We start from the raw sequence: 20,665 nt of genomic DNA, 5'->3' as shown, positions 1-20,665 counted from the left end.
TGGGTACTCCCTTTCGGCGCACGTCATCGCCGGGCCCCCTTCAGCGCCTGGTGGTGACGTCATGCAGTGCCTGAAAATGGAATAGGAAAGGAACTGTGTGCAAAAACAAAAGTTTAACTGGTTACTTGTAAATGTACTGTACTTAATTTGATTTCTAATAAAGTTATTTCAGTAGGCTTTGTGTTTAATTCAGCATGTAAGTTACGAGGGGGTGGCAATTTGACATCTCTCTCCGTGGGTCATTTTCCTCGATACACCACTGCCCAGTGCTGAGGCACATTATGTTAACGGATCCTCAGACGTGACAATATTTAATTAATACGTATACTCATGGTCCAACTCACATTCAAACAGTAGGTAATTAATCGACATACTCACATGGGTGACCAAGGCTTCACCTCCCTCTATGGTGGTTTCACCTCGACGAGGATTCATCCTCCACCCCCTCAGACAGATTTTTGGTTTTTATATTACGGAATATCCACACCTTGAATATTCACACCTTTGACACACCTTGCTGGTACCAGCTTGCGCCTTCTCTTCTAATCACGTTTTTGTTTTAACAGGTCGAGAAGGAATTCCACTACAAGGTGGCCCTTATTATCAACTACCTGGGCCACTGCCTTTCTCTGCTTGCTCTGGCAACTGCTTTTGTGCTGTTTGCAGGACTCAGGTAAGAAAAAGCTTATTATTTTTGCATATTCAAATGCACTTTTTAATGAACATGTCTACTTTGTGTCTCGAAAAGAATGTCAAGCAATGTTCATTAAATGTTATTGAATTGTAACCTTCTTACTACTGTTTTGTAATTGTGGGTAGTATCAAATGTTGTGTAGCAACAAATACTTGCACATGGAAGGCATCGTCATAATTAATAATAATAATAATAATTCATTTATTTTGTATAGCGCTTTTCCAGAAGCCCAAAGGCGCTTTGACAGAGTGGCAAACATAATGCATAACAATACATGAAAACAACAATTGCAAAAAGACAAGAATCAATAGGGAAATATTTAAAGCAAAAGGAGGGAGAAGGAGAAGAGATAGTCAGGGGTTAAATGCTGTGGGTTGAATGTTGAATGCAGTGTTGAACAGGTGGGTCTTTAGTGATGTTTTGAATGTGGTGAGTGAGGAGGAGTCTCTGATGGTGTGAGGTAGTGAGTTCCAGAGGGTGGGAGCAGCGATGGAGAAGGCCCTGTCCCCCCAGGATCTGAATTTGGTCCGGATGGAGGGGGTCAGGAGGTTGGTACCAGCAGAGCGGAGGTTGCGGGTGGGAGTGTGTCTGGAGAGGAGGTCAGCCAGGTAGGATGGGGCCAGGTTATGGAGGGCTTTGTATGTCAAGAGGAGGATTTTGTACTGGATTCTCTGGGGGATGGGGAGCCAGTGAAGCTTGTAAAGGACGGGGGTGATGTGGTCACGGGTCCGGGAATGGGTGAGTAGACGGGCAGCGGAGTTCTGAATGTATTGGAGTTTATTGGTGATTTTTGAGGGTGAACCATAGAGGAGGCTATTGCAGTAGTCCAGACGGGAGGTGATGAAGGCGTGGATGAGGGTTTCTGCAGCCGTGGAGGAGAGGGATGAGCGGAGACGGGCAATGTTTTTCAGGTGAAAGAAGGCTGACTTTGTGATCTGTTTAGTGTATTTGTCGAAGGAAAGGGTTTGGTCAAAGATAACGCCAAGATTCCGGATGTGAGGGGAGGTGGATACTGGGATACCGTCGATGTTGAGGGCAAAGTTATGGGTGGATTTTGTGAGCGTTTTTGGGCCAATGATGATTATTTCAGATTTATCACAGTTAAGCTTGAGGAAGTTGATTTGAAGCCAGGATTTTATTTCAGTGATGCAGTTTGTCAGGATAGAGTGGGTGTCGGTGGAGACGGACTTGGTGGAGATGAAAAGCTGGATGTCATCGGCGAAGCAGTGGAATTGGAGACCATGACGGCGGATTAAGTGACCGAGCGGGGACAGGTAAAGGATGAAGAGGAGGGGGCCAAGAACTGAACCTTGGGGGACACCTTGGGGGAGGGGAGCAGTGGGGGATTTGCAGTTATTGATGGAGATGAACTGGCATCTGTCAGAGAGGTATGATTTAATCCAAGAGAGGGCAGTGCCGGTAACGTTAAAGGTGGATTCAAGTCGGGTGAGGAGGATAGTGTGATCGATGGTGTCAAAGGCAGCGCTGAGGTCGAGGAGGACGAGAATGTTGAGGTTGCCAGCGTCAGAGGAGAGGAGAAGGTCGTTGGTGATTTTGAGGAGAGCAGTTTCAGTACTGTGGTTGGAGCGGAATCCGGATTGGAATGTTTCATACAGGTTATTGGCAGAGAGATGATGTTTGAGTTGAGTGGCTACAGCGCGTTCCAAAACTTTTGACAGAAAGGGTAGGTTGGAGATGGGTCTGAAGTTGTTTAGGGTGTCAGGGTTTAGACCAGGTTTTTTTAGAATGGGGGTAACAGCAGCAATTTTGAGGGAAGGTGGGACGATGCCTGTAGACAGGGAGGAGTTTATTGTTGCAATGATAAGTGGAGAGAGAGCAGGGAGGGAGGCTTTGACAAAGCTGGAGGGGATGGGGTCAAGAGTGCAGGTGGCAGTTTTCATTCCTATGAGGAGTTCAGAGAGGTCAGTAGGGGAGATTGGGGAGAACCGAGACAGGGGATGGCAGGACAAGGGGGGGCAGGTGGTTGGAGGGGGAGCGGGTGCGGCGGTGGTCAAGCTGTTGTAGATGTTGTCAATTTTGCGTTGGAAGAAAGAGAGGAAGGAGATGCAGTTGTCTACTGTGAATGACTGGGTGGTGGTGTTCAGGGGGCGGAGGAGTTTGTTTATTGTCGAGAAGAGTGCTTTTGGGTTTCCGGAGCCAGAGTGGATAATTTGAGAGTAGTAGGCAGAGCGGGCGCGGGAGAGGGCATCTTTGTAGTGTTGTATGTGGTCCTTGTAGGCTTGGGAGTGAACTGTGAGACCCGTTTTATTGCGGAGTCTTTCAAGTTGGCGAGCACGAGTTTTCATCAGGTGGAGTTCAGGGGTAAACCAGGGAGCAGAATGGGTGAAAGAAACTGTTTTGGTTTTTACAGGCGCAAGCTGGTCAAGGCAGGAGGAGAGAGTGTGGTTGTAGTAGTCAGTGAGGTCGGAAGGGGTGTGGAGGTCAATGAAGGGAGAAGTGGACATTTTTTCAGAGAGGGTGGATGAGAATGAGGTAGGTGAAAGAGCGTTTAGCTTACGGAAGTTGATTGTGCGATAATGCCTTGGTGTTGGGGCGGGGATGTTGATGGTCAGAGTGATGGCTAAGTGGTCAGAGAGGGTGAGGTCGGAGCCATAGAGATGGTGCAAATTTAATCCAGTGGAGCAGACAAGGTCCAAAATGTGACCACGGATATGGGTAGGAAAGTCGACATGTTGAGTGAGGTTAAAGCAGGTGAGTAAATCAGTGAAGTCAGTGGTTATTGTGGAGTCAGTGGAGTCCATGTGGATATTGAAATCACCAAGGAGGAGGATTGAGGGGGAGAGGGAACATAGCTGGGTCAGAAAGTAGGAGAAGTCAGACAGGAATGATGGGTGTGGTTTGGGAGGGCGGTAGACGACAGCCATGACTGACTGCGTGTGACCAGAGAGTTTTAAAGCCAGGTGTTCAAATGATGGAGCAGATGAGATGGAGATGAGGTTGGTCTTGATGTCTTGACGGTGGATAACGGCAATTCCACCACCTCGGCCCTCCGAGCGTGGTTTATTGACGTAGGAATATCCATTGGGTGTGGTGAGGTTAAGTGTGTAGTAGTCCAGAGGTTGTTGCCAGGTTTCGGTGAGACAGAGAAAGTCCAGTTTGTTATCCAGGATGTATTCGTTCAGGATGAGGCATTTGTTGTTGAGGGACCGGGTGTTGAACAGGGTGAGCTTGATGTTGTTTTGAACAGCAGGGATGAATTCAGGTGATTTAGCCAGGGTTCGTAGGCAGGAGGTGCGATCGTGTGGGTTGCTGTGACCAGGTGCGCTGGGACGAAGAGTGAGAGTGCGCTGAGCCGACCAGAGGACGGGGATGGAGTGACCTGATTGCAAATAAACAAACTTACGACCGGAGCCACGGTGAATGTACCTGGGTCGTCGGAGGAGTCCATTTGATTTGATGGCAGAGATGCATGATGGGGTGGAGCGGGTATTGAGCAGAAGAAGCCTTGCGGCGGAGTACTTCAGAGCCATGCCAGGCAGGAGCGAAGGGACGAGTACGAGGCCAAGGTCGAGGAGGCAAAGCGGCAAACGCAGCGGCAAACGCAGCGGCAAACGACTGCAGCCGCTAATCAAGACCACAGCGGCAAACAGCCACCGCCGCAAACAACGGCCACAAACAACGGGAGCGGGCCTGAGGAAACAGTGGAGGAGCCGGGCAGGCGAAGCCAGGAGCAGAGCCGGGACCGAGCAGAGGGCAGACCCAACGGTCAAAAATCCGCCACGACCACCAGAAAAGCAAACTATGTACAATGGCCCAGTCGGAGAAGCGGCGAACAAGTAACGCCAGCGTCCTCTCCAGACCGGACCGGAAGCGGAATCCTCCTTTCTTGGTCTTGGTAAATAATTGTCTTCTCCTTTCTTATGCAGCACGTTTCGTTTCGCATGCAGCCGTGGGGTAGCATCACTGGCTGAGGGCACAGCTGTACCACTGATGCAGTGCCCCCCTTATAGGTTAGGCAAGGTTGTGGGTAGCATAATTGGCTGAGGTCGCGCCTGTGCCACTGATGCAGTGCCCTTTGTAGCTTAGGCAGGCAAGGTACTAGGGTAGGTAGCATCATTGGCTGTGGGTTAATAAAATAAAAATGCCAATTCCAGCAAGATTTTGCTTTTGCTATTTAATTATCATAAAACAAGTGTTGCACTCATTAGAAAACTGGTCATTGTGACATTTCACAATTGTTAGTTTCTTTCTTTTATTCACAGAGACAATATGGCCAGTCTCTCACTAATCTATGATTTTCCATATCAAGAGAGTGTAGAGATTTCTTCAGTGGAGTCCTGGCAGGTTTATGTGTCATTTTGGTTATCTTCACATATATGTTGCTATTCAAAGTGACGACTGAGAGAAACATTGTGCTACCTTGTGTTGTCCATGTCCTATTAGGTCACACGACCAAAGCTCTGATGATTGTTTTTGCATGGAAAGTGACTTGGAGAAATGGAAGATTCTTCCATTTCTGCTGTGCCACTGAAGTTGTACTTCGTCATTTGTAGAATATGTGCAAAATAAACTTTAGTTAATGGGGTTTTGTAGCTACCTATGACTGCCGGTTTGTTTTGTTTCACTGGTTTAAAAAATAACAGGATGTGTGACCCCGGCAGGAGTATCCGCTGCCTACGTAACATCATCCACTGGAACTTGGTGGGTACATTCATCCTGAGGAATACTGCCTGGTTTTTGCTCAACTTCATCGACCACCATGTACACACGGCCAATAAGGTACGTCATGACACTGTTGGAACTGAATTTTTCTGTCGATGAGAATAATTGTATCTGTCTGTTGTCACTGTTTGTTGAAACATTGCAGAATGCTCGTCTGTCCACTGCTGTAGCTGCAAGTCCAACATGTATTCATACGTTTATTGTCTTACTACTTGGTGGGGTGATATGGCCTGCTTGGATGAGATGGCATCCTTGTGTGGGATGTCATCCTTGGGTGGGATGTCATCCTTGGGTGGGATGTCATACTTGGGTGGGATGTCATCCTTGGGTGGGATGTCATCCTTGGGTGGGATGTCATCCTTGGGTGGGATGTCATCCTTGGGTGGGATGTCATACTTGGGTGGGATGTCATCCTTGGGTGGGATGTCATCCTTGGCTGGGATGTCATACTTGGCTGGGATGTCATCCTTGGGTGGGATGTCATCCTTGGGTGGGATGTCATACTTGGCTGGGATGTCATCCTTGGGTGGGATGTCATCCTTGGGTGGGATGTCATCCTTGGGTGGGATGTCATCCTTGGGTGGGATGTCATCCTTGGGTGGGATGTCATCCTTGGGTGGGATGTCATCCTTGGTTGGGATGTCATGCTTGGGTGGGATGTCATCCTTGGGTGGGATGTCATCCTTGGGTGGGATGTCATCCTTGGGTGGGATGTCATCCTTGGGTGGGATGTCATCCTTGGGTGGGATGTCATCCTTGGGTGGGATGTCATCCTTGGGTGGGATGTCATCCTTGGGTGGGATGTCATCCTTGGGTGGGATGTCATCCTTGGGTGGGATGTCATCCTTGGCTGGGATGTCGTTCTTGGCTGGGATGTCGTTCTTGGCTGGGATGTCGTTCTTGGCTGGGATGTCGTTCTTGGCTGGGATGTCATCCTTGGGTGGGATGTCATCCTTGGGTGGGATGTCATCCTTGGGTGGGATGTCATCCTTGGGTGGGATGTCATCCTTGGGTGGGATGTCGTGCTTCAGTGATATGGCATGCTTGGGTGAGATGACGTCCTTGGGTGGGATGACGTGCTTGAGTGATATGGTGTTTGGGTAATGTGCGTGGATGTTTAGGTGATGTCGTCCTGCTTGGATGATGTTGTGCTTTCGGGTGATGTCTTTGTCGTGCTTGAGTGATGTTGTCTTTGGATGATGTTTACTTGTCCTTTTCTCTTCCCTCTTCCCTTTGACACCACACTGATGTAGTTCTGATTCATTCCCACCCTATATCAACCTTTTCCCCCACCCTGTCTCTCCCTTTTTCTCCATTGAAGGTTTAACGCCTGAAACGTCAGCTTCTCCTTGCTTTCCACTGTAGTTAGCATACTTCCATCAATGTTCTGTTGAATCCATCCATTAATTTCTTAGGTCTCCCTTTACTGCTGGTCCACTTTCTTTTGCAATGTTGCTATTCTCCAACAGAGCCATCAGCTCCAGTCTCGTGCATATTTCCCTAAAGGTTGCCCGCACATCCCCAGATGTCACTTGTCTCAAAGAAACCTTTTCCCCAGGATGTCCCTGACTCGCTCATCTCCCTCCATAATTATACTTTGTAGTGCCATGACATTCACGATTCTCACACTAGTAGTTGTATTGTTATTTCAGGAGCTCCCTTTCCCATAAAGTCCTCTCCTGCCCTATCTCCATAAATCCCTATGGAATATATTGGATCTGTGTCCCTCTTCATAGCAGTCTTGTTTTGTTAATTGTGAACTGTGAGATTTCTGTGAGATCAGATTATATTCATATTTCTGCCTTTACAATCACTTCTTTCTTTAAAATCAAGAAATTTCTAAAATGGAAAGTTGTAAAGGTAACCCTTTGTGCAGTGAGGGATCGTTTTGTGCATTTACTTTTTTAAACTATAATGGCACTCAGTAGAAGAGCATACCTTTGCCAGTTGAAAGTTTACGTTTTGTATCCTAGAGTAGACCAGGAAATCACAATACAGAATCACATTTAATCAAAATAATCCGTCCACAACGTTTTGAAATATCCTGCTTTGTTTCGTTTTTCGCCCTATCTCCCAATGGTGAAGAAGCACTTAAAAAATTATACTAGCCAGATCCGGATCCGGATATTCACCAAAATTGAATCGATTCGTCCTTGTCACACACACAACCTGTCCACCAAGTTTCATCCAAATCCGTCCATAACTTTTTGAGATATCCTGCTATATGTTGGTTGGTTTTAGCCCTATGTTTTAGTTTTAGAAGTTTGGCCTATGTTGACCTCAAAAATAGTTGGTGGTTGAATTCAGTTAGTGGATATGAAAATCCTATTCAAATTTCAAGTAAATCAGATGAAAATTGAGGATTTTAGAAATTTGGGGAAAGTAGTTGACCTTTTGGCCTATTTTGATCTCAAAAATAGTTGGTGATTGAATTCAGTTAGCAGATATGAAAATCCTATTCAAATTTAAAGTCAATCAGATGAAAATTTGAGGATTTTAGAAATCTGGCCTATGTTGACCTTTTGGCCTATGTTGACCTCAAAAATAGTTAGTGGTTGGTTTCAGTAAGCTGATATGCAAATCCTATTTTCAAGTCAATCGGATGAAAATTGAGGGTTTTAGAGATTTGAAAACAGTGGTTGACCTTTGGCCTATGTTGATCTCAAAAATAGTTGGTGGTTGACTTCAGTTCGCTCATATGAAAATCCTATTCAAATTTCAAGTCAATCGGTAGAAAATTGAGGATTTTAGAAATTTGAAAAAAAGTGGTTAACCTACAGCCTATGTTGACCTTGTGACATAGTTGATCTCAAAAATAGTTGGTGGTTGAATTCAGTTCGCTGATATGTTAATCCTATTCAAATGTCAAGTCAATCGGATGAAAATTGAGGTTTTTTGAAATTTGAAAAGGCTGCTGACCTTTTGGCCTATGTTGTTCTTTTGGTCTATGTTGATCTCCAAAGTAGTTAGTGGTTGGTTTCAGTAAGCTGATATGCAGATCCTATTTTCAAGTCAATCGGATGAAAATTGAGGGTTTTAGAGATTTGAAAACAGTGGTTGACCTTTGGCCTATGTTGACGTTTTGGCCTATGTTGATCTCAAAAATAGTTGGTGGTTGACTTCAGTTCGCTCATATGAAAATCCTATTCAAATTTCAAGTCAATCGGTAGAAAATTGAGGATTTTAGAAATTTGAAAAAAAGTGGTTGACCTATAGCCTATGTTGACCTTGTGACATAGTTGATCTCAAAAATAGTTGGTGGTTGAATTCAGTTCGCTGATATGGAATCCTATTCAAATGTCAAGTCAATCGGATGAAAATTGAGGTTTTTTGAAATTTGAAAAGGCTGTTGACCTTTTGGCCTATGTTGTTCTTTTGGTCTATGTTGATCTCCAAAGTAGTTAGTGGTTGGTTTCAGTAAGCTGATATGCAAATCCTATTCAGATTTCAAGTTAATCGGATGAAAATTGAGGATATTCGAAATTTGAAAAGGTTGTTGACCTTTTGGCCAATGTTGACCTTTTGGCCTATGTTGATCTCCAAAATAGTTGGTTGAATTCAGTTCGCTGATATGAAAATCCTATTCAAATTTCAAGTCAATCGGATGAAAATTGAGGACTTTAGAAATTGGAAAAAAGTGGTTGAACTTTGGCCTATGTTGACCTTTTGACCTTTTGACCTCAAAAATATATAGGATTTTGTCGGGCCACGAACCCTAACATTTAGTGAAGTTTCGTGAAGATCGGTTTAAAATTGTGACCTGTAGGCAAGTATAAGTGAGCGGACGGACAAACAAACCTGAGTGATCAACATACTTGTCAAAAAAAATTTTTTGGCCAAGTACCAAACAGACAGACAGACCTATGTTGACAGACGGACAGGGGTGAAAACATAACCTCCATCCACCCTTGGTGGCAGAGGTAATCATACTTTCAGATGAATCAAATTTGATCTGTACAGCCAGAAAGTACATCGTGGCCACAAAGTCCCTATGCAAGCAGTTAGAATTTAGTTAGAATTTATCTGTATGCTCCCCTCCATTCTCCGCACACATTTGAATTTTTCTCCATGTTCTTCTGGACATCCTCTTCCATGTTGAGGGTTGGAGGTCATAAAAGCAGCCCCTGACAGCTGTTTTGACGTCTTCAACTGTTTTTTGGCAGAGATGAGAAATTTCCTCTTTCACAATGCCCCAAAGCGAGTTGTCACATGTTGTGAAGTCCGGACTTCGAGGACGCCACACTATCTCAGATCCACGTCCAATTCATCGTCCACTGAATTTGTCGTCGATATATTCTCTAACTGCGAGAGCATAATGTGCTGGTGCACCATCTTGCTGCAGGATAGCTGTTGCCTCGGGACCTCTCTCACGCAGTTGTGGAACAAACCACATCTGAAGCATGTTCAAATAAGCAGTGTGATTGGCACTTGTATTGAAAAAATATGGCCCCATTAGTTGATCTTCTGAAATTGCTGCCCACATCATGACATGACGAGGTTCTGTTCAATTTCCTCATAAAAATGAGGATTTTCTTTGCACCAAAAATAAACATTCCTGGATCGATTTCTGAGGTAAATAGCAAAAAAATACGCTTTGTCTTGATTTAATGGTGGGAAATCGCTGCAGAAGAGCTTTGTTCTAAATCAAGTCAAATCAAGGACACTCCCTGTTGAAAAAGCCTTCTTCTCCCATGCCCGCATTGTGTCGCGCATAGGAGCTGGCTTATCGAACCTCTGCAAAAAATCTTGTCCTTATGGCTTCAAAACTTGCTCCTTCTCACACGTGGTGGTGAATCCAAACACAAGTAATCAGTCGCTCTTCTATCATGTACTCACTGGTGTCCGTCATGCTGAAGCCGTACCTGGAAAACAAATAAAACAAATAAGTAACGGAGTAAACACAATTATGCATAGGGACACTCTGTACTTGCTATGCCTTAATGCATGTTGAGTCTCCTAGAGTCTACCAAAAAGGACAACTGTAGGTATTGAATTTTCAGCAAGCTGAAATAGGACAGAGACAAAAATCATCACAGGAGGTTGTCTTTATCACATCTATGTCTATTCCCATAATTAAATAAAACTTTGGGATTTTATCTGATCTCAGCATCCAAGTTGTACTTAATGAAAGATTGTTCAAAGTCTGCCATCACACGCATGATGAACATATGATGCAAACTTACTGCAGAGGCTTTTGTATGAGATTGCTTATTGCAACAGGTTTACTTCTCATCGGAAGAACAACATGGTTTTATCTCGAGTTGTAATCCTCAAAGTGCTGAGATACAATTTGTCGTTTAACAAGTGCATAACAAACTTAGTACAGGTATGAATAGAGGAACAGTAGAATGGTGGTTAGTAGAAACTGATAAATACATTTTTGTTTCTACTACTTTTGGCCCAGGGTTAAGGTAATTGTAAGTATAACATCCCGAATCGCTTTGTGTGTGCAGTGGTAATGGACTCTCAGAAGACAGTGATGTTAACACAATTAAAGAGAGTGATGGGAGCATGGGTAACCAGAGCCGAGCTGGAGATTTGGAAACCAATCATAGCAGCCTGTATATGTCAAAGGTAGAAGGTCAACAAAGCAATAAGTAAAAGGTCAATTCACATCAAAGTGGAAATACCAAAAAGTAGCTAGATATAAGAAAGCATAAAGGAAACTGCCTCGAGTCGAAGGATAAATTGAGATCCATTGTCTGTTGGGAAAGGTAGACCCATGGCCAGTTATAGAAGTCGTGCAAAGCAATTCAGGAAATAATCACATGTGCAGAGTGTTCCAAGACTCTCAGTACCACACCTCCAGAAATGGCATTGATGAAGCTCTTAAAGATGATCGATTAATATGCCTGTCAGGACATGTATCAGAGTCCATTATGGAATTTCTAACCACACAATCGTAACGCAGATTTATCAATACGGACTTTAGACAGTTGAACTTTTTTTTTTTTTTTTTTTTTTTGTTTAGTTTTGGATACAAGATCGAGGCTCGTGAAAGAGCGAACATTAATCACACAGAAAGACAAACAGACACACAAAACAAATAACATCGGGAGCGGTAGACAAGATGGGGAGAGAGGGGGAAGGACACAAACACAACATTTGAGAGCAGGGACCGAGAGACATGGAGACATCGAGAGAACTGTGGGAGGGAGAGGGCTTTGGGGGGGAGGCATGGGAAGGGGGGGGGGGTGGGTGGGAGAGGTATAAAACATATGGACACTGCCAAGACTTCCAGGAAAGAAGTTGGAATTTCAAACAAGGTGGATCTGGGGTGAATTAGTGGGGGTAGAAAAGATCAAGGTTTTGGATGGGGGAAGATAAGAGATGGTGGTGAACAGCTGTTTTGAAGACCTGGAGGGAGGAGTGTGATTGAAGAGAGTGTGGGAGTTTGTTCCAGAGGCGGGAGAAAAGAGGAATGAAAGAGTGAAGGTGAGCAGAGAGCCGAGATTTCGGCAGTTTAACCATCAGAGGGTGGCTGGCAGATCTTGTGCGACCTGTAGGAATATTTGGGGGACAGAGCACAGAGAGAGCTGGGGGAGCAAGGCCGGAGAGGAGTCGGTAGAAGACAGAAAGACCACCTACCTGCCTGCGGTGAGTGAGTGAAAGGCCCTCATAGTGTAGCAGCATAGCAAACCTGTTGTGCATTTTGTGATACAAGCACCAAATTTGGCACAAATGTACATTAATATGTTGCGAACATTTTCAGATATTGGGCCACTTGAAATTCCGTAATTTTTTTTTTCAAATTTTTTCAAATTTCGTAATTTCAAATTTTTCGGGTGACACCGTCACAATTTCGGTCTTCGAGGCCGGCCGATATAGTGGGGCGGCTTAGCCCAAATATTCAAAAGAATTGTGCATTTTGTGATACAAGCACCAAATTTGGCACAAATGTACATTAATATGTTGCGAACATTGTGTGGTCAGCAATGAAGACGAGAGTCTGAATTACATGTATGCAAAAGACCTTGTGAACCAGTGAAGCAAATACACGGGTAAGCATGAATTAAATCTAGGGCATGATATAATTTCCATGATGTTTACCTCTACACTCAATGGTGGAAGGAGGTAATGTTTTGATCCCAGCTTGTCTGTATGTCTGTTTGTCTGTTAATCCACAAAATTCCAGACAAAGCTTGTAGTAGTGGTAGTTGTAGTGGTAGTGGTGATAACAGAAATTGTTATATAGAACTGAACTTATATTATTATTATATGCAGAAAATAACTTCATTTCTATATGCCCTGCAGTGGACAGGTTAATTGGTTTATGCACTGAAGGGGTCACCCTGGTGTGCACTGCTGTGTTCTGCCTCACTGAGTTGTTCAGGTATGATGTACTCAGCACAAGCTTCCGGTCGGCCCGGAGGTGGGGGTGCGGGGCCTGTCACGGAACGTCAAAACAAACGGCCTGCCGGGGCCGCCCAAAAGTCGGGCGTGAGGGGCGCGTCCACTAATGGAACGCCTCTCGCTTCCCAGATCGAGGGCCACGTGGTCAGGAGAACCTCGTCCCTTACGGTCACACTTTGCCTGCCTATCGGCCGGCCTCGAAGACCGAAATTGTGACGGTGTCACCCGAAAAATTTGAAATTACGAAATTTGAAAAAATTTGAAAAAAAAAATTACGGAATTTCAAGTGGCCCAATATCTGAAAATGTTCGCAACATATTAATGTACATTTGTGCCAAATTTGGTGCTTGTTTCACAAAATGCACAATTCTTTTGAATATTTGGGCTAAGCCGCCCCACTATCAGAGATAGCTTCATCGCGGGAGATTCCAATGATTCTGAAAGCTTTGGATTCAACAGCGTGAAGCCGAGCCAGGTGTGAGGCAGGCGCACCAGCCCATAGGGGAGAACAGTATTCCATTGAGCTGTGGATGAAAGCCTTGTATGTGGTGAGGAGCTCAGGTGTGCCTAGGAAGGACTTCGCACGACGGAGGATGCCCAGTCGGCGACTGGCTTTGGAGGCCAGCTTGGAAATGTGGTTTTCCCAAGAAAGATCATGGCAGATGGTGAGACCCAAAAGCTTGAGCGACAGAACTTCTTGGAGAGGATTGTTGAGAAAGTAGATGGGAGGGTTGTCCAGTCGATCTTTTCGGAGAGACATAGTAAGAGTGTGAGATTTGTCAGGATTGAAAGACATGTTCCACATGTTTGACCAGTCTGTGATTTTGTCCAGGTCTTCAGAGAGTGAGGAGGCTGCAGACTGCCGATCTGAGGGAAGAGGAATGGAGCGGCAGAGAGTGGAGTCATCAGCAAAGAGATACAGAGGATTTTCCAGAGAGTCAGAGAGATCATTGATAAAGACCAGAAAAAGCACAGGGCCCAGCACACTGCCTTGGGGAACTCCAGCCTGAACGGGAAGGGGAGATGAGAGAAATCCATTCAGGGCCACACGTTGACTACGACCAGAGAGGAAGTTCCCAAGCCATGCATGGAGATTTCCATGGATACCATAGGAGGAGAGTTTGGTGAGCAGAGCTGGGTGCCAGACCGTATCGAAGGCACGTGATATGTCAAGGGAGACTGCTCTAATTTCCTGTTTGGCATTGAGGACCTCCATCCATTGTTGAGAAAGCAGAAGCAGCATGTCCAGAGTAGAGTGACCTGGTCTGAAACCAAATTGATGATCAGAGATCAAGCCATTGGAGAAGAGGAAAGATTTCATATCCGAAGCAATGATGGATTCCATGACTTTGCTGATAATTGGGAACAGGCTGATTGGTCTGTAGTTGCAAGGATCTGTTTTTGCACCTTTTTTGTGTAAAGCAGTAATGTTTGCTGATTTCCAGGATGCTGGCAGATGACCTTGAGCAAAGGATAGGGTGAAAAGAACAGAGAGAGGGTGAGATAGAGCGGCAGAGCAGGATTTTAGGACCCGTGGGCTGATGCCATCTGGTCCAGTTGCAGAATCAGAGTCGAGGTTTGACAAAAACTCCTCCACCTTGTCAGGAGAGAAGGTCACAGAGTCCAGGAGCAGTTTGGTTCGACTGGGAAAGGTGGGAACAGAGAGAGATGGGTTTGGGACTAAGGATTTTGAGGCAAACACAGAGTTGAGGCATTCGGCTTTGTCACGTGCGATGTCAACTGTGTGGCCATTTGAGGTAAGGGAGGGGATGGAGGGGGAACAAACACCAGAAACGGATTTGACCAGACGCCACCAGGATTTGGAGGAAGGAGACAGGTTTGAGAGTTCATTCTTGAGTGAGGAGAGATAGTGCTTCCTGGCACTCCTGAGGGTAGACACACACTTGTTCCGAGCTTGGTGGAAGGAACTGAGATTTCCTTCAGTTGGATTAGCCTTCCAAGAGGCAAAGGCAAGTTGTTTCAGGGCAACTGCCTCACCACAAGATTCAGTGTACCATGGATGGGAGGAAGGGTAAGACAACTGAAGGTGAGATGGGATAAATCTGTGCATGAGAGAGATCAGTTTGCTTTGGAAGAATTCCCAGGAAGAATTGATGTCAGAGGCAGTGGAGATGGGAGACCAATCCAGACGATTGATGGCTGCTTGAAGACCGTCCCAGTCGGCCTGAGTGAAATGCCAGACTCGTCGACGCTGAGGAGGCTCTCTGAGAATGGCCAGAGAGATGTCCACTTTGACAAGCACATGATCAGAAGAACCGATTGGAGCAGAAGAAGAGCAGCAGACATTAGCAGGGAAGTTAGTCATAACCAAGTCTAGAAGAGAAGATACTCCATTGGCTGAGATCTGGGTCTGGAAATTGACAGATTGTGTCAATCCCAGTGAGTCACAGAAGTCCTTTGCTGAGGTGCCATGACTGGTGAGAGAGGAACCCACACCCAACCAGGTGGCATGATGACAATTGAAGTCACCACATATGAGGAAGAGAGAGTTGGGATGAGTGGATAGAAGTTGGTCCATGTTGTCAGACAGTGAAATGTAGATGGAGTCATCACTGTTTGGGGGACGGTACAGAACACATATGAACAAAAGGTGGGAGCGGAGAGGAAGCCGTAGGCAGAGGTACTCCTGGGGGTGAGGAGGAGAGAGGGCAGTGCAAGGAGAGTGAGGAAGAGAGTTTTTGATAAAGATAGCCACCCCACCACCAGGCCGAGGCTCAGGTCTATCATACCGGAGGAGGGAGTAACCAGGAAGAGATATTAAGGAATCAGAGTATACTACGAAAGTAAAAAACTAAACAGTATACAACGAAAAACTGCTCCTATTGCCATTAATGAGCTTCCTACACCTCTCTACTCGCAGTTTGGCCCACTCTTCTTTTGCAAACTGCTCCAGTTCTCCCAGATTTGAAGGGTGCCTTCTTCCAACTGCTTTTTCAGATCTCCCCACAGGTGTTCAATGGGATTTAGATCTGGACTCATTGCTGGGGACTTCAGAACAATCCAGCGTTTTGTCTTGAACCATTCCTGGGTGCTTTTTGTAGTGTGTTTGGGGTCATTTCTCCTGCTGCAAGACCCATGACCTTTGACCGAGACCTAGCTTTCTGACACTGGGTTGAGCATTGCATTCCAAAATGCCTTGGTAATCTCCTGGTTTCATCATGCCATGCACACATTCAAGGCACCCAGTGCCAAATGCAGCACAGCATCCCCAAAACATCACTGAACCTCCTCCATGTTTGATGCTCTTTTATTCGAAGGCTTCATTTTGTTTTCTGTAAACATGGAGATGATGTGCTTTCCAACAAAGCTCTAATTTGGTCTCATCTGTCCACAGGACATTCTCCCAGAAGGATTTTGGCTTGTTCAGGTGTGTTTTGGAAAACTCCAGTCAGGCCTTCTTATGTCTCTCTCAGCAGTGGTGTCCTTCCATAGAACCCCCTTTCATTGAGTTGGCGACGGATGGTGCGAGTTGAAACTGTCGTACCTTGGGTCTGAAGGTCAGCTTGAATCTGTTTGGCAGTTAATCGAGGTGCTTTCTCCACCATTCGAACAATCCTTCACTGCAATCTTTGATCAAGTTTTCGCTTGCGGTCACGTCCAGGGAGGTTGGCTACAGTGCCATGGGCCTTAAACTTCCTGATAACATTGTGTACGGTGGACACAGGAACATCAAAATCTCTGGAGATGGACTTGTAGCCTTGAGATTGTCAATGCTTGGCTACAATCTTGTGTCTGACCTACTCAGACAATTCTCTGGTTTTCTTTCTTTTCTCCATGCTCATTGCGGTACGCACAGCGACACAAAACAGCAGAATGACTCCTTTTCTCCATTCAAACTGGTTGAATGTGTGATTTTTATATTGCAGGCACCTGCAACTCTCACCACAGGTGAGTTCAATTTCAAAGTAAAGTAGAATCACCTCCTTGAAATCTCATTATTTCTAACAACTTCTAAAATGTGCCAATAATAATGTCCGGGCCATTTTAGGATTTATGTGTGCAATAAGCGAAGATTTTAGTAATTTTTTCAGCTTTTTTGTTTTGTTCCACTGCAAACTAAGGAAATATATATGTGGATCCCAAAAGAGTTTTTAACTTCAACAATTTTCTGGAAGAAATGGTGCATTATTTGAAAAAAGTGCAAGGGTGCCAATATTTTTGGCCACGACTATATATATATATATACATAAATGCACACACACACAGTTTGTTCAGTCATGACAATTGGGAAGACAAAAAGGAATGTGCATTCACAAAGTGTGTAATTAATTTGATGGTTTTTTTGTGAACTAGCACATTTTTTCGCATAATGAGTGGATTAACTGCTCACAGGAAGAATGATTAAATATGGGAGAAAAGCTCAATCAAAATGAATCATCAGTCCATAGAGAGATCTTCACAGGCAGCCATCAATGCTCGCCCAGACCTGGCTATCTGTCTATTCAGCCGTTTGGGTGTTGAGCCAGAATTACTGGTGTCATTGGCTATCTGGGTCACCAAGGAACATCACACAAAACAGGTTGTGTGCTCTAATCACATGGATTTACATTAGTCAGTGAGCTCAAGTGAACCCCCAAGTGAGTACAAAAGGAAGGAACTTTTTCTCGTGGTCCATGGTCCCTAGTTATGAGTGAATCAAACTTTTGTTTGAATATCTCAGGCTTGTGATCGTCATGGATTTTATGTAAAAGTTGAAAGACCCATATGGCCGATATATTGTATAGAGTTAAATATTTAATTGATTCATTTATTTTTTGGGAAACCAACATCCCATTAAATAGAAACCGCAAAGTTTGAAATTGAAATATTAAAGTCTCAACCATCATGTTGAGAGTCAACCTCAACCCTCATCAAAACTTTAATAACTCACAAACTCCACAACACAATTGGTCAAGGCTGAGATCAGAAACACATTTGAAGTTTGCCATACCATGGGTGAAACTCTATCTCCCGCACGATGAGTGGATTCAACTTCGTTGATGTTATCTCCCATTAATTAATCATTCCATTAATTGGTCAAGTCATTCTGACTTCACTTATCATGTTGGGTGGTGCAACTGATCCACTATTTTCAATACATAGCCTAATAAAACTTTTGTTAATCACTGCCACTACCTTCTTCTTAATTTGAAACATTACTCTCCTACTAAAGCCTCCCAATGCTATGTTTCTCTGCCTGACACTGTGCTAATCTGTTGTGTAAGTGACCCTACATGTCTGCGAGCTCCATTTACTAAGCATTTGCTCATGGTGAACATTAAATATCCCACTGTGTCTTTCGCAAGAGTAGGTCAATCTGTGTCATCAAGTTATTGTCAAAATGATGTATGAATGCTGATGAGGTCTTTCGTGCATGCGCTCTGTGTGCATTTTCAGTGACTCACTTCTGCTAGCACAGACACTTAATCCTGCCATTGCTGTCGCAAAATCTGTAAATCAATGTCTTTTAAACATAGTTTTCAGCATTTACAGTGTCCTACAAAAGTATTTACCTCCCTCCAAAGTTTTCACATTTTGATGCCTCCTGAGCTTATTTCATGATGCTTTCAAATCAAACTTTATATATATTGTTACGTTTGTAGGGGGTAGGCAGTGATTACTTTAGACCAGGTAGATTTGTATTGATTAGTGTGCTCCAATTGTCATGAAGAAGAAGAACCGCCATGTAATAAGTGGAGATCTGGTAGGTCGTGTGTTCGGATTAAGCGGTACGTGTGGCCATACGAAGGGTGACACTTGTGCTAATTAGCTCAAGGATTATGGGTAAAATTATCCCTTGTACATCATTACCTCTGAATCTATTCCTTTATCTCTTATGGCATCGCATTAGACACCAGTTAGAATCGCGCATTTAATGGCAATAATAAATAATAAAACCTACCGGAAGCCAGGACATTGAGCCCTACCGCTGACAACCCCGACTTGGGAGGCACACATAGAACTGGCAGGCCGAGGCCACGCCCCGAGGAGTCGTGATTTGTCATGGTTTTTATTGACACAAAGACGAGTAAGAAGCAACTCGCTGATTGGGAAAGCAAGACAAATGACGTCAGAGCCTGGACGTTAAAAGAACGCTCTGGCCGATATTTCGCCGCTTGTGCCTTCTCGTCCTGGTTTTGAGAGTGAAAGGTCGCTTAATACCCTTCTCTGGACCCTCTGGCTCTGAGTTTGTCACGATTGAAGCAGCGGACATTTTGGTCTTCTCGTGGTTGTTCTTCTTGTGGCCCTTCTCGCTGTGGATGCCTCGCGAGCAGTTGCTTGCTGAGTTATTCACTTTATTCTCGGGTTCGTTTTCTTCACGAGCACGAAAACATTCGATAGCACTATTAACAAAGGACGTGGGTTTGGCGCCGATCGTGTGGCGAGGCGGTCGCAGTTCGTGGACTCTGTGCGAGTAGCCCAGCTTCGTGCAGCTGGGGGCTGTGCCGAGCAACCCAAGGAGGCAGTGGGACTTGAGCGGACCGCACAGTAAGGCGAATGAGGGCTCAGCAAGGCCTAATTCCCACGCATGAGTGCGTTTCCCGCCAAGGGCACATGATTCCTGACGAGGTTCAAGCCGCTCGCAGATAAGTGCCAACCACACACCTATTATTTTTGATTGCATTTATTTTATCTTTCGTCTGTGTTTGTGGCTGTCTGTGGGGACGTCCCATTTAGGAACATTATTATTATCGCGCGTTTTATTTTGTATTACCGGCATTCTGTTTAATAAAGCCGACATTTTTGTACATTTTAAAATCCGTTTCGTGTGAGTTATTTTCCGCAGGTTTGAGGACCTTCGGTGGGGTCCGTTCAGGTAAGCGCTCTTCAGCATCCTCCTCCTCACCTCCCCCCCCCCCCCCCCCCCACGTGTATTAATCCCACCACATATTGAACTGAATGCTTCGGAGTAACAGCTTGTTCGGCTATCCGTTCCCTGGAAAGATTTTTATCGCCAAGAACGTGACAATATTTTTTATTTATATATATATATATGTATATATATATATATATATATATATATATATATATATATATATATATATATATATATATATATATATATGTATGTATATATATGTATGTATGTATGTATGTATGTATGTATGTATATAACACGAAATCGTGTTCAGCATCCATAACACGAGATCCGCAACAATATAAAATAAAGTTTTTGTTTATTTGTTTGTTTGCTTGTCTGCACGCGCTAATCTCCTGAACGGTGAAAGATAGGGACGGTGAAAGATAGGGACGATAGGTATAAGAACTCTAAAACAAAAAATGTTGGGACGGGCCCCGGGAAGGTTATAGGCTCAGTGACGAGGCCGGTCGAGGCCGCCTCGGCCAGGCTGGGCCCATTTCGCAATTAAAAGCTTAGCTGAATTGGAGTAGTCAATCTTCTACGGCCGCAGGTAAAAGCTGAATTATAGGAGTAAATTCATTCAAAAAGGCTCTAAAAATGTCGGGACGGGCCCCGGAAAGGTTATAGGCTAGGTGGCGAGGCCAGTCGAGGCCGCTTCGGCCGGGCTGGGCCCATTCCGCAATTAAAGGCTGAGCTGAATTATAGTAGTCGATCTTCTACGGCTGCGAGTAAAAGCTAAATTATAGGAGTAAATTCATTCAAAAAGAACTAAAAATGTTGGGACGGGCCCCGGGAAGGTTATAGGTGAGGTGGCGAGGCCGGTCGAGGCCGCCTCGGCTGGGCTGGGCCCATTTCGCAATTAAAAGCTGAGCTGAATTATTGTAGTCAATCTTCTACGAACCACCTTTGGAGGCCATTTTTCCCCGCAGAGCAAGGGTTGGCCTTTTTCGGGCACCGTGGTCCCCTTTTTTAAAGCAATGTTTTACGGCCAGATGCCCTTCCTGCTGCCAACCCTGGTAGTCACCTCTTGCGACACACAGGGAATTACCAGTAAGCTGGTACTCAATTTGCTG

The 20,665-nt window shown here is 44.8% G+C and overlaps 1 protein-coding gene across 1 annotated transcript in view; it reads left to right on the top strand.

Annotated features, from left to right (window-relative positions):
• LOC137429437 (corticotropin-releasing factor receptor 2-like) overlaps positions 1-20,665 on the top strand; it is a 189,965-nt gene that overhangs the window by 41,245 nt on the left and 128,055 nt on the right. The window contains exons 4-5 of the mRNA XM_078781061.1: positions 576-673; positions 5,317-5,434. Of these exons, the coding sequence (XP_078637187.1) occupies positions 576-673; positions 5,317-5,434 (216 nt within the window). The remainder of the gene's footprint in view (positions 1-575; positions 674-5,316; positions 5,435-20,665) is intronic.

Source organism: Myxine glutinosa, chromosome 6, assembly GCF_964187855.1.
Source record: "Myxine glutinosa chromosome 6, kmMyxGlut1.1, whole genome shotgun sequence".
NCBI lineage: Eukaryota > Metazoa > Chordata > Myxini > Myxiniformes > Myxinidae > Myxine > Myxine glutinosa.
The sequence above is the reverse complement of the archived record's forward strand: the minus strand, read 5'-3'. Positions and strand labels throughout refer to the sequence as shown.